General features: G+C 41.0%; 1 protein-coding gene across 1 annotated transcript in view; it reads left to right on the top strand.

Annotated features, from left to right (window-relative positions):
- LOC122792988 (nmrA-like family domain-containing protein 1) overlaps nucleotides 1-12,694 on the top strand; it is a gene marked incomplete in the record, with an annotated part of 438,251 nt that overhangs the window by 290,819 nt on the left and 134,738 nt on the right. Inside the window, 1 exon segment of the mRNA XM_044060607.1 lies at nucleotides 20-256. Within this exon segment, the coding sequence (XP_043916542.1) occupies nucleotides 20-256 (237 nt within the window).

Genomic DNA, 12,694 nt, shown 5'->3' with positions numbered 1-12,694 from the left:
CTTTAGGGCAGAATGGTAGCAGAGCTTTGCAGAAGTCTGAAGATTAAACATGCCATCTTTAGTAGCCTTGAAAATGCTAAAGAATTGTCTGGAGGGAGACTCGAGGTGCCACATTTTGATGGAAAAGGAGAGATTAATGACTACTTCAGAGAGATTGGTATCCCAGTGACAAGTGTCCGAATGCCTAGCTATTTTGAAAACTTCCTTGGGGCTTATAGACCTGTCAGATCCGACGATGAAAATTGTTTCATATTAGGTAAAAAAAAAAAAAAAAAAAAAAGGCTCTCTTACTTTATTGTAGTCTGATATAAAGAAGAAATAAGAAGTGAACAGTGATAAACTGACAATGATAGGTTCGATGGGTAAATGTATATACATTTGTAAAGTTTTAAGGCACAGGGTGTAGACAAGTGCCTACATTCTTTCTTGACATGATTTTGCTACGCTTTCCTGCTTACATGTTTGACAATATATATTTTTTAAAAAAGTAATAAAATATTGCCCATATACTGTAATATTTCCTTTGAAATGTTAGTATTTTCTGAACCATGTTCTGATTCTGAAATAGAATAAAACTCACATAAGGTCTTATTTTATGTACTTTTTGTAGTGTTTATTTATAATAGACTGTATGTCTACTTCAAGGTGACCAATGGTCCCAGTTTTTCCAGGACAGTCCCAGTTTGGAAGTCTCTGTCCCAGAATCCCAAACATTGTCTTTGGGACACAGAAATGTCCCAGTTTAGACTGCTCAGTCTGAATGGTGACTTGGCTTCCCAGGGTGGCCAGTCCACCTGCTTTCCCATCCTAAGCAGCTCTGGGGACTTTGTGATTTTTCAGGGATGCCATTGGGTATGGGGTAAGGTCAGATGCCTTTGCCCTGGCAGGAGCCATCCAGGCCCTGCCGCCATCAGTCACTCCCTCAAGGACTTCCATTGGGGGGGGGGGTCTGCTTGACCCCACTCACCCAGGCAGGAGCTCTCAAGGCCCTAAACCCATCTGCTGGTGCTCCCGTACTGACTTCTGTCAGGGCCATACCCTACAGCCCTCCCCTTCAACCTGGCCAAGAGACCTTCCCGGCCTTGGCCACCCATGTCAGGGGACTCCGCCACCTGCATGTCTCCTGCAGGCTGCCAATTTGTGCCAGATCGCTCGTGCCCTCAGACCCTCTCCGGAGAGCCTCCCTACAATCCCGTCTGCTCCTCCGGAACTCCCCTCGGCCGCTGAGGGTCAGATCCACTCTCATGAAGGCTTCAGAGTCCCCCCTGCTTTCCCATCCAGAGCAGCTGTGGGGACTTTGAGATTTTTTAAGGATGCTGTTGGTTATAGGGTGAAGTTGAATGCCTTCTCCCCAGGAGGAGCTCTCTAGGCCCCTCTCCCATCCACCATGGTGCTTCCTCAAGGACTTCCATCATGGGGAGCTCTGCCTGACCCCACTCACCCAGACAGGAGCCCTCCAGGCCCCACCACTGTCTGACAGTTGCTCCCTTAAGAATTTCCATAATGGGGGGCTGTGCCTGACCCTGTTCACACAGGCAGGAGCCCTCCAGGCTCTGCTGCTGTCTGCCCTAGCACTCCCTTAAGGACTTCTGTTGTGGGGAGCTCTGCCTGATCCCCCTCTCCCAGGCAGGAGTTCGCCCAGCCCTGCCACTGTCTGCCTCTCTCCCCCTTCCAGACTTCTGTCCCAGACGGGGCATGGTCCATATCCCCTCACCCAGGCGAGAGTTGTCCTGTGCCAGTCACTTTCCACCTCTCTCTCCCTTCCAGACTTCCATCGAGACTGACGCCCTCTGGGGCTCCACTTCTTCCCAGGAGAGAGAGCTCTTTTCCAGGGTTACATATCTCATAACTGCTGCCAAATCATGCAGTGTCATGTGTGCTCTTGGAGCCTCTCGGGGGATCTTCCCAGCCTCATGGAACTCTGCTGGGCCACAAAGCCTCAGACAGTCCCTCAGCCAGACTTCTGTGACATTGGTTCTCCACTTTGCCCTACACCTAGGGCTTTCAAACTCACAGGGAAGATGGCCCTGTGTCCCCCCATCTCTGCACTTTTTGCAGCACACCTCAGTCTCACCCACATGGTGCCAGGCGCCGACTAATATGCATTGCTTCAAGCCTCCTGGCATGTGGCCTCTTGCCTCCTGGGTGGTGCTGTTCACAGAGTGACATTCCCACCGTGCCTGGTGAAGGACGGGAGGCCAGCCTGCGTGCCCCAGTGTGAGATGACATGGCTGCCCTATCTCCACTCCCAATAGGGCTGGGACAATGGGATTGCAGACTTTGCTTCCTGTGGCGGCCCTCAAGTTTCCCAGTTTAGGTCCTGTAACAAAATTGTCACCTTGGTCTACTTTATTGTGGCCTTTGGATTGTCTGAATAAGTCAAGACTATTTACTATGGATGCGGAGAAAGAAAAGTTCCATATGAATTAGTAATGTTATTAATACATGTTTTATACTTTAATGATAACATGTAGGTACAGACATGCACATTAGTACAAATAAATAAAAATAAGCATTGTCAAAGCTGATGTGGGCTTGAAGTGAAGCTGAACTTCAGTAGCAGTTAAAGATCTGTGGTAAATAAACAAGGAAGTCTAACGCTGCTGAGAGGTAAATATTCAGAAAGTAATCCTTCATTGCATTACACAAATTTAATGGATAGCAAACTGTGTATGTATGTGTATGTATATATCTATATCTATATAGATGTGTGTGTGTGTATATAGGTTTATAGGTTGGTACTAGGCTATCGGCCCTAGGACCTATGCAAGCCTAGCCATAACAATTCCCTGGATATTTTTCCCACAATATTTACTTCCCTGGACCCCTGTCTAGCAGGGCGACTGACATGATCCCTGGGGTGAATTTCCTATCTCACATCCAATCGTCAAGGTTCCTTTTGAAGAGAGCCAAGGAGGCACTCTGCTTGACATGTATGGGCAGTCTGTTCCAGAGTATGGGGAGTCTCTGGGTCAGGAACCTATCCCCTCCAGCATGTTTTGTTCATTGTGATGACAAGGTTTAGATCCCTGGAGCATGTGGCTCTGAGGGATTGGGATTTCTTTAAGTGGAGCATGTCCAAAAGCTCAGGGTTTGACATAGCCTTGTATGTTAAGCAGAGATCGCCTCTGAGTAGACCATATGCCACAGAGTATAGCTGGAGTGTTTTTAGATGGTCAGCATAGGGCATATGCTTTAGGCTTGTGATTCTTTTAGTGAGGTATTTCTGCAGCCTTTCCAGATGTTGCAGATGTCTTGTGAGGTACATACCAAACTGGGTGTTGTACTCTATAATGGGTCTAATGAGGGATGAGTACAGTGGGACAATGACTTCCTTTTTTCTGGATGAAAAGCCCTTAGTGATGAGGTGTGCCACATAGAAGGGTTTCCTGACTGTTGTGGCAATGTTATCGAAGGTGAGACCACTGTCCACCTGTGTCCCTAAGTCTCTCATTACACTTTTGGTGTTTAATGTACTGCCATCTATGTAGTAATTCATGGGTACATGGTTTTTCCCAAAGGGGGTAACTATGCATTTCTTGGCATTAAACTCGAGCCCAAGGCTCTGGCACCAAGCATCTGTCTCTGTAAGGCCCCTTTTTAGAATATCCACATCATTTGGGGATTCAATAATGGCTCCCAGTTTGCAGTCATCTGTGAACTTTGTTAGCCAGAGTCCCTTAGTGTTGGCCTGTACTTCAGAGAAGTAGATGCCAAACAAGAGCAGTCACAGGACTGAACCCTGAGGTACTCCACTTGTCTGGAGCTGGATTTGGAGTTAGCTACTTTGAGTCTGGGTTCTGTCAATAAGCCAGTTGGCAACTCATCGAGTGACGTAGGGATTTATGTCCAGCTTAGTAAGTTTATCTATGATTCCAGAGTGGGGGATGGGGTTGAAGGCCTTGGTGAGGTCCAGATAGGCTGTGTGTGGACCACCTTACTCTCATCCACAGCTTTGGAGACTGATTCGAAGAAGTCAGTCAGGTTCAGGAGACAAGATCGGCCCTTCACCAACCCAAACTGGGTAGGGTAAGGTGTTTGAAGGTTGCCAATGTCTTTGTTTATAAGTTCCATGATAATGCTTTCCATGCCCTTGCAGATCAGGCTCGTCAGACTGATGGGACGGTAGTTTCTGGGATCCAAGGTGGATTCCCCCCTTGTGGAGTGGGATAACTGTAGCTGTGCACCACTCAGTGGGCACGAAGTCTGAGGTGAAGCTATGATTAAACATGACACTTAGGTGAAGTGCCAGTTCATTTTGTAGTTTATGTAGTACACAGCCCGAGATGTCATCTGGTCCCATGGATGCTGTATTCTTAGCTTTGGAGAGTGCAATTTCTACCTGTGTGGCTGTGATTACCGGAATTTGGCAATCATTTGGTATTGAGATGGGCCCTTTAGGTGGTGAGAGGGGGGTGAAGTTGGCACTAAATCGATCTGCCAGGATATTGGCAATATCCTTGGGATCAGTATATTTAATGCCATATATAGTTTGGTGTTCTAGTTTTTAGCAGTCTTGACTACATGTGGTGTTTGCAAAGCCAGGTACTAAGCAGGGCATCATATTGTATTGTGCTCCACATAGAAAGTGCGTTGTAACTTTAATGTTTTAGAAGAACTCTTGTTTTGATGGTGCCAAAATGTCTGTGCTTTGCGTTTTCAGTTTATTTCATAAATATTATGAGGTGAAACTTTGAATGAAGTTCCAGTATCCTTTTTGCATTAGGAGAGTTTTATGTGAAATAACAGTTTCATCTGTAATATGTACCTTATAACTAATAGCAAATTGAGTTTGAAATTAATTTCCTTAAAGCTGTGATGAAGATTCATTCTGTGACAATTGCCTTTGTTTGGCTTTTCATTAGCAACCGGAATATTTCCCTTTGAGTTTACATGGTTACGGTATTATTTTGAGGAGTTTTGCATTTGAATATGGGATCAGAATTTACTGAAGGAAAACTAAATAGGCTTAAGGTAACATTCCACAGATTTAGGTAGCTACACTTTAGTTTACCACCATCTGAGCATGTTGTAGCTGTGAACATTTCCATTTAATTCTCGTTGTGGGATAGTTACAGAAACCTTATGCTAAACAGCACTGTTTCTCAAGTTATAACAGTTAAGTCATAAGTATCAGTGATTGTTTTCTGCAGCATCATTTAACCTTTCTGCAGCATCATTTAACATTTCAGATTTTGCCTGGGCATTTGTTTAACAGCACAATGAGATGGGTAAGCGTATTTATTCTGTTCTTGAAGTACATTTTAACATTTTCTTCTTCCAACCTTGCTTTTTTTGTTATCACATTTGTACTTGTGCCCTGTGGATTCCCCCTTCACCAGCAATTCCAGTAGTCCATTACATGGAACTACAGTCTTCTTTGTGAAGAACTACATTAAGAGATCCAGCTTCTGTGCTCCCCCCTCTATTCTTCCTGTTCAGGATACCCCCCTTTACATCTCTGAGACTGTTGTGCACTTATACCTTGCCCCCATTTCTTCTGGTCTCAAGGAAGATGAACTTGTAGCTCATCTAATCTTTGCTCACATCCCTTGCCCCTCTATCCCTTTGATCTTTCTGGTGGCTTTCCTTTGGATTCTTTCTGGCATTCTGATGCATCTTTCTTTGTACGGCCTCCAGAATGGTATGCTGTACTGTGATAAATGACTGTTACTCTGCTTCATGTGGTCTAGTCCAGGTATGATCAACATCCCCAGATCCCTTTCCTGTGCTGTTGCCATCAGTTCTACTTCCCTTGCTGATAACTGACACCAGAGTAATGGCCTGTGTGACGTACTTTGCAATTGTTTGCAATGAACCACAGCAGCCATACATCTGACCTGTTAGTCAACCTTTCAAAGTTCTTTGACAGATATTTCCACTGTCTTTCACTGGTGCACCTACCTTTTTGGAATCAGTGTAGAGATGATTCTGTTTTCTCTGCCCTCTGTTTTATGGGCGCAAAGACACTGAAAAACACTACTCGTAACAGATCCTTGCAGCATTTCTTTAGTCAGTTTTCCTACTTTTTGACATCATTGCTCTCTCCACAGCCCTCTGGGTCCTATGATTAATCCATGTAAAACTTTAGTTCGGTTAAAACAAAAAGGCAAACCAAAGACTGGACAAAATCACAGGAACCGAAGAGTATCAAGACCACAAAGAGAATAAAATATAGAGTTTAATGAAGCGCTTTTCATCGAGTACACTGACCTGACTTCTTCAGACAAACAAACTTAGAGTCATGCTTAAAAACACTAAAAGCCATTATGTGACAAAATCACATTAGCATAATAAATAACTAATTACTTAATTAACAGCTCAATGATTCTTAAAGTTACAGTTGTTTCCTTTAGGGTTATATTAACATGTTCAAGTGAAAAAAGTACTCAGATAGTACTTTAATGCAAAATCCCTAAGTAACCAGGTCTTAATAACCCTATGTGAAGACCTTAGTGTAAACCGGACTCTGTTCACGATCAGTAAGGTGAACATCCCTAAAAAACTAACAATGAATACACCCTGGTCAAGTTATGGTCACATGAAAAGACCAAAAACACTAACTTAGTATTTGTATACAATGCCAAGGCTAAATAGGGGACCCATATGGTCTCATAGAAGAACCGTAAACACTACCTTAATACTTATATGCAATGCTAAACCTACGTTGAAAGGCATATTAAAAACAGTTGGAAATGCATCAAAATATACAATCTAAAAACCAAACTGTAACAAAAAATGTTTTTATATATATAATAATGTTGCTAATACTAATGCTTACAAGTAGTGAAGTTATCTAGTCAGACTTTTAAGTTTTAAATAAGGTAAGATGGAACACATCTCATTTAATCTAGGGTAGTGGTGTGCATCAACACGTGACTGCCAGAGAAGTTCTAGATATTCTAACAAGGATGATGTAGGACTACCTCTAAAAAGTACCTCCAAAAGTAGTGAATTTTTAAAATTCATAACTAGTAATGGTAAAGATTCCATAACTTATTTAGATGTAATGATAAAAAAGACACCACTTCTGATTGCTACATAGCAACCATCCACCTCAAACAAACTTATTCCAACTCATTCCTGCATTTTACCAGTTCACATCCATTTAGTCAAAAAAGGTCTGTTATCAAAGGACAATTAGGGCGGCTAGGATGGTTAGTGTAGACACTGATTTTACTAATGAATGCGACCTCCTTATGCAAATGTTAAGAAGAGGGTACCCAGAGTCACTAATTTGTGAATTAATCAGGCAAGTCAGCTATAAAAGAAAAGTAGGTGTATATAAACCCATTTTGGGTTACAAAGACCCCGATTCTTTACTTTGTTTGGATGAGACACTTTCAGGTGATATTACACCAATGAATGATAGTTATATCAGAACTCTAGATAACGAACAAAGTAATAACTTTAGAATAAGTTTTATATATACATATAGTATGGAGGCTCATGAAGTAAAGAGAATTATTTTTAAAAATTGGAATTTATTGCTCAGTGATAACAGTATAACTGATAAACTTGGTGAAAAACCAACTTTCACTTTTAGAAGAGGGAACAATTTAAAAACCTAATAGTCATCCAAACAAACTTTCACTAGAACACCAGGGATGTTCAAGTGCGAAGCTTGTAACTATTGTGGACATATATCAACAGGACAGAGATTTTCTATTAGAAATACAAGATATTACATAAAAAAGGTTTAATTGTAACACTAAAATGGTGGTTTATCTAGCTCAGTGTGATTTCTGTCCAGCTTTCTATATTGGAAAAACGGACAGAAAATTTAAAGAAAATATATATGAACACCTACATAGTATAAGGAAGACTAAACTGAAAATGCGCTAGCTAGACATGTTAATAATTTTCCATCTCATAGATTTAAATTTAGAATAATTGACCAAATTACTCAAGACTTTAGAGGTAGTCCTGCATCATCCCTGTTAGAAAATCTAGAACTTCTCTGGCAGTTACGTGTTGATGCACACCACTACCCTGGATTAAATGAGATGTATTCCATCTTATCTTATTTAAAATGTAAAAGTTTGACTAGATAACTTCGCTATTTGTAAACATTAATATTAGCAACATTATTATATATTTAAAAAAAAGTTACACTTTTTTGTTTTTAGATTGTATATTTTGATGCGTTTCCAACTGCTTTTAATATGCCTTTCAACGTAGGTTTAGCATTGCATATAAGTATTAAGTTAGTGTTATGGTTCTTCTATGAGACCATATTTGGATCAGGGTCCCCTATTTAGCCTTGGCATTGTATAGAAATACTAAGTCTGTTTTTGGTCCTTTCGTGTGACCATAACTTGACCAGGGTGTATTCATTGTTAGTTTTTTAGGGATGTTCACCTTATTGATTGTGAACAGAGTCCGGTTTACACTAAGGTCCTTGCATAGGGTTTTTAGGTCCAACACGTTAAATAAAACATTTTAAGTTCCTTGTATACAAGACCTGGTTACTTAGGGATTTTGCATTAAAGTACTATCTGTTTGAGTACTTTTTTCACTTGAACATGTTAATATAACCCTGAAGGAAACAACCATAACTTTAAGAATCATTGAGCTGTTAATTAAGTAATTAGTTTATTATGCTAATGTGATTTTGTCACATGATGGCTTTTAGTGTTTTTAAGCATGAATCTAAGTTTGTTTGTCTGAAGAAGTCAGGTCAGTGTACTCGACGAAAAGTGCTTCATTAAACTCAACTATATTTTATTCTCTTTGTGGTCTTGATACTCTTCGGTTCCGAAAACTTCAGTTCCTCAGTTTTAGTTTTAACATCACCCCTTTGAGTTTTTTGACCAGCCTCCTATGTGGGTGGGACAAGACAGAGTCTTCTGATGAATTCCAGGAAGAGCATATTAACTATTGCTCCCAGTCAGTTTCGTGCGTGTTAATGATTGATTAACTTACAGCTTCCTTGAACCCATGTTGGATTTTGCCCTTGAGATTGTTGTGTTAAAAAAGCACTACCAGCCTTCTCATCAGGATTCTTTCCACTGACTTTTCTTGTCACTGATGCTATTTAATGCTCTTTTTTTAATTTTGCATGCTGTACATAGGTATCCAGTGATTATATATATATGGTATGATCAAAGAATGCCGCCTTATGCCTTCATTATCCGTTCTAAATCTCTGTGACAAATATATACTTCCCATCTCCAATGCATTTATATCTCTGAAATATTCTAGACCTCATTTACTGTACTTCTGTTTTTTTGCTGCTGTTTGTCATATACCGTTTTGCTTTACTATTTTTGTCTGCTTCAAATGTTTATAAATTGTTGTCTTTGCATCCATTCAGAGCTCTGCCCCAGTTAACAAATGTAAATAAACAAATTAATATGTCTCCATCAAGGATGGTCTACTGGCGCAATGGCTAGGATCTGAGCACTCTCTGAAACAGCCCTTCTGCCCTTGTGCTTTATTCTTCATAAAAGCAGCCAGTTCAGCTTCACGTCTTCCTTCTCTTTGTCCACTTTTTTCTCCATTTTTCCATGACTTCCTCCCAGCATGCCACCATATCCTTGTTATCCTTTTCTATTAACTTACTTTCATCTCTCACCTTTTTTGCCATTGCTATTTTTTTTTTAACCATCCTCTGGGAACTCTTTCACCTCTCCACCATGTTTTTTCTGCCTCTTGTAGGCACTAATTGCTAGCCTTACATTCTCATGCAGACACACTGGCCTTCTCCTTGTATGCCTCTTCGTCACATCCTTGCCCATGACCCTGAGTATTTCCATCCCTTGCATGTCCCCATAGCTTGTTCACTGCCTCAGTCTCCTCCTCGCATTCTGTATACTCATGCTTAACTTTCTCTGTCATTACAGTGTAGGTTACTCTTCCAAAAGCACACAGCTTTGACTTTGTATTCTTACCTCCCCCTGTAAATGAAGCCACACTGTAGCAGAATCACTTTTGGTTAATGGTACCGTGCCCTGGACATAAATGATTTCCTGCATTGATTAGGACTACATCCACGAGTATATCCTTTTGGGTCGAGTCTGTTATCAAATAGGTTCATGCCCCAAGGCATCAATCAGCTTCTGCAGTCTGTCTTTCCTGGAGCATAGGTTCTTCCTGTCTGCTCCAGGCACATTCATAGCCCTCCTAAATATTACCCCTTCATTCTACCCCATACATTTATTCTTGTCTGCAATCTATCATCCTCCTGCTGTGATGGCTGAGGGACAAAATGTTGCATCAGTCTATGAGCTTTGCCTCCTTCCTCTACCTTAATTACTAGGACACATAACTTAGGTCCATTCACTGCCTGCTATATTGCCCTGTCCTAGGTTTAACTGTTTTTTCTATTATGAAACCTTAAATCTGATGTCCCTTTTTATGTAGATTGCTATTCCACATATGTTCGTAGGTGAATACTAGTCTAACTGCCTTGAAGGGCCATTTAAATTCTAGTCAGTAACCTGAGGTCAGAATGAAGCTCCATACTTTCTGTCTATGAGGTGAAGACCTTAGCCATTATGCCAAACCCATCCAAAATGCATTAAAGCTTTCCTGACTGGGAATTGAACCTGAGCCTCAGTGGTAAGATTGCTGAATACTACCCACTAGACCACTAGGGACCTCCATGTCTCCAATTTTTGGTATTCCTGACCAATGTGTCCATTCATTTTTATCATTGGTATACGTTTACTTTGCAACACTATGCAAGTCATTTTTTTCATGATTAATGTAAATATTGGAATATACATGGATGGTGATACTGAAACATTACCTGTAGAGCCTGATCTACAGTGGATGAGGTTACTACTGCCTTACACTTCATTGCGAAACATATAATTAAATGTAAAGTAACAGGACAAATTTTCTGCAGGAGTGCTGGGCAAAAAAAAAAAAAAACTGGGGCTGGTGGTCTGAGGCGGTTTCTTTTTCTCAAAAGTGATAAACTTGTCAGAGGAATAGTTCTTCTGGATTGCTTGTTTTATACAGGATTTTCTTTGGAACAACCTGGCAGTGTGACCTCCTCTTTCCAGAAATGGTGTTTGGCTATTTCTTCTCTTCAGCTGAGTGTTCCCATGGCAGCTGCTGTCAGGAGGACTCCTCATTGAGCTCCTGCAGTCCTTTTCTCCTGAGAAGGAATATATAGTTATCTGGTCCACATTAGAAAGCGTTTGTGTGTTTACGTCTTCCTGGCACTTAGAAGATTAAACTATATTTCCATTAAAAAACAAGAGAGACAAAAAAACAAATGGTAAATCTTGCTGTTACACTTTTATAGTGTTTTTGTATGGGGGCTTCCTGCACCTGCAACGTAGGGGGCTGAAACCCCACACTCTTGCTACTTATGTCTATATGCATGTGTGTGTCTATATATATATATATATATATATATATATATATATATATATATATATATATATATATATATATAGTGTGTATATGTGTTTATATGCACACACTCTTGTATTTTTAAAGAGTGCTTCTAGATAAAATTCATTATCTCGATGCGTTATTTTGAAGGATCATTGAAGTTGATGTTCAAGGCCTAGACATCCACTGCTGTTATCCTGTGGTCCAAGTAACATGTTACACCATGCATGGGTGGTATCATGGGGCAGCGAGCTCTGCCATTATTTTCTTTGGGTGTCCCAGCTTCATCATGCTATATTAGCAGAGGATGCCAAGATGACCTTCATAGATAGTCTCTCTAAGATGTTTTTTGGACCAGAGAATGGCAAACACATTAAAGGAATAAAAGAAAAGAACCTGATCCTTGCAGCTGCATGAGTGAAGTTTCACCTGTAGAGCATTCTTTTTCTACAATGCAAAGGAGTCAACCAAACCCCAGTAGCAGGATTCTAGTGGAACTAGATACTCGACATCCTCCCCCACCTGTGGTTCAGCAAGTTTATGGACCAAAGAATGGAAGGGTTTGTAGTAGCTCTGACTGCCATACCAGCCATTTTCCTGTATAGGTAGGCAGGAGGAGTTTTTCCTATCATGTTCGGAGTGGTTTACTATAACAAAAGAAGCATAATGGAGTCTGTCTAATAGAACTCTGCTGAAGCTTAGAAGAAGATGCTGAGTTGGTGGACAGGAGGATAAGTGATGACATAGCTACCTTATGGGCCTAATGGCATAATACTAGCTGAGGTAGCTCCCCATTGCCCATCCAGGTTCAACATGACAGACATTAGCACACAGAAAGGGATTTGAGGCTCAGGGAATCACCAATCCCCAATCCCACCCCCCCAGATGATGGCACCACTCCTGAATTCTTGACTCTCACCTCCAGGCTGAGTGAAAGTAAATGAAGCCAAAGTTGAGCCTACAGGAATGATTGAGTGTATAGAATGACATGAGGAAGGCTTGATGGCCAAAGGGAATTGACTTTCTGAATAAGATCAAGATTGTATCAAATTTGCACTCTGCAGTTCAGTCTCACTTCATTCTAAGGGAGGTTCATGGAATGCACATCTGTAATGGCAGCTGTCTTGATGTTACAGATCACCATAGTCTTCCTGTACCTGAAAAACAGGCTCCTTTTAGCTATGTTTAGAGGTACCCACAGCCTGACAAGGCTATTTGCTGTACATTTTTTATTGCTTGGGGATCAACCAATGCTGGGTCAGATGTTGACTTTTTTAGGTTCTGTATTTACCAGTACTTGTCAGGTACTTTTAATCCTTAAAAAGCTTCAGGATGTAATAATAAC

The sequence above is a fragment of the Protopterus annectens genome, chromosome 2.part0, assembly GCF_019279795.1.
Source record: "Protopterus annectens isolate FY-2018-M chromosome 2.part0, PAN1.0, whole genome shotgun sequence".
NCBI lineage: Eukaryota > Metazoa > Chordata > Ceratodontiformes > Protopteridae > Protopterus > Protopterus annectens.
Note: the sequence above shows the minus strand (reverse complement) of the source record. Positions and strands in the feature narration are given on the sequence as shown.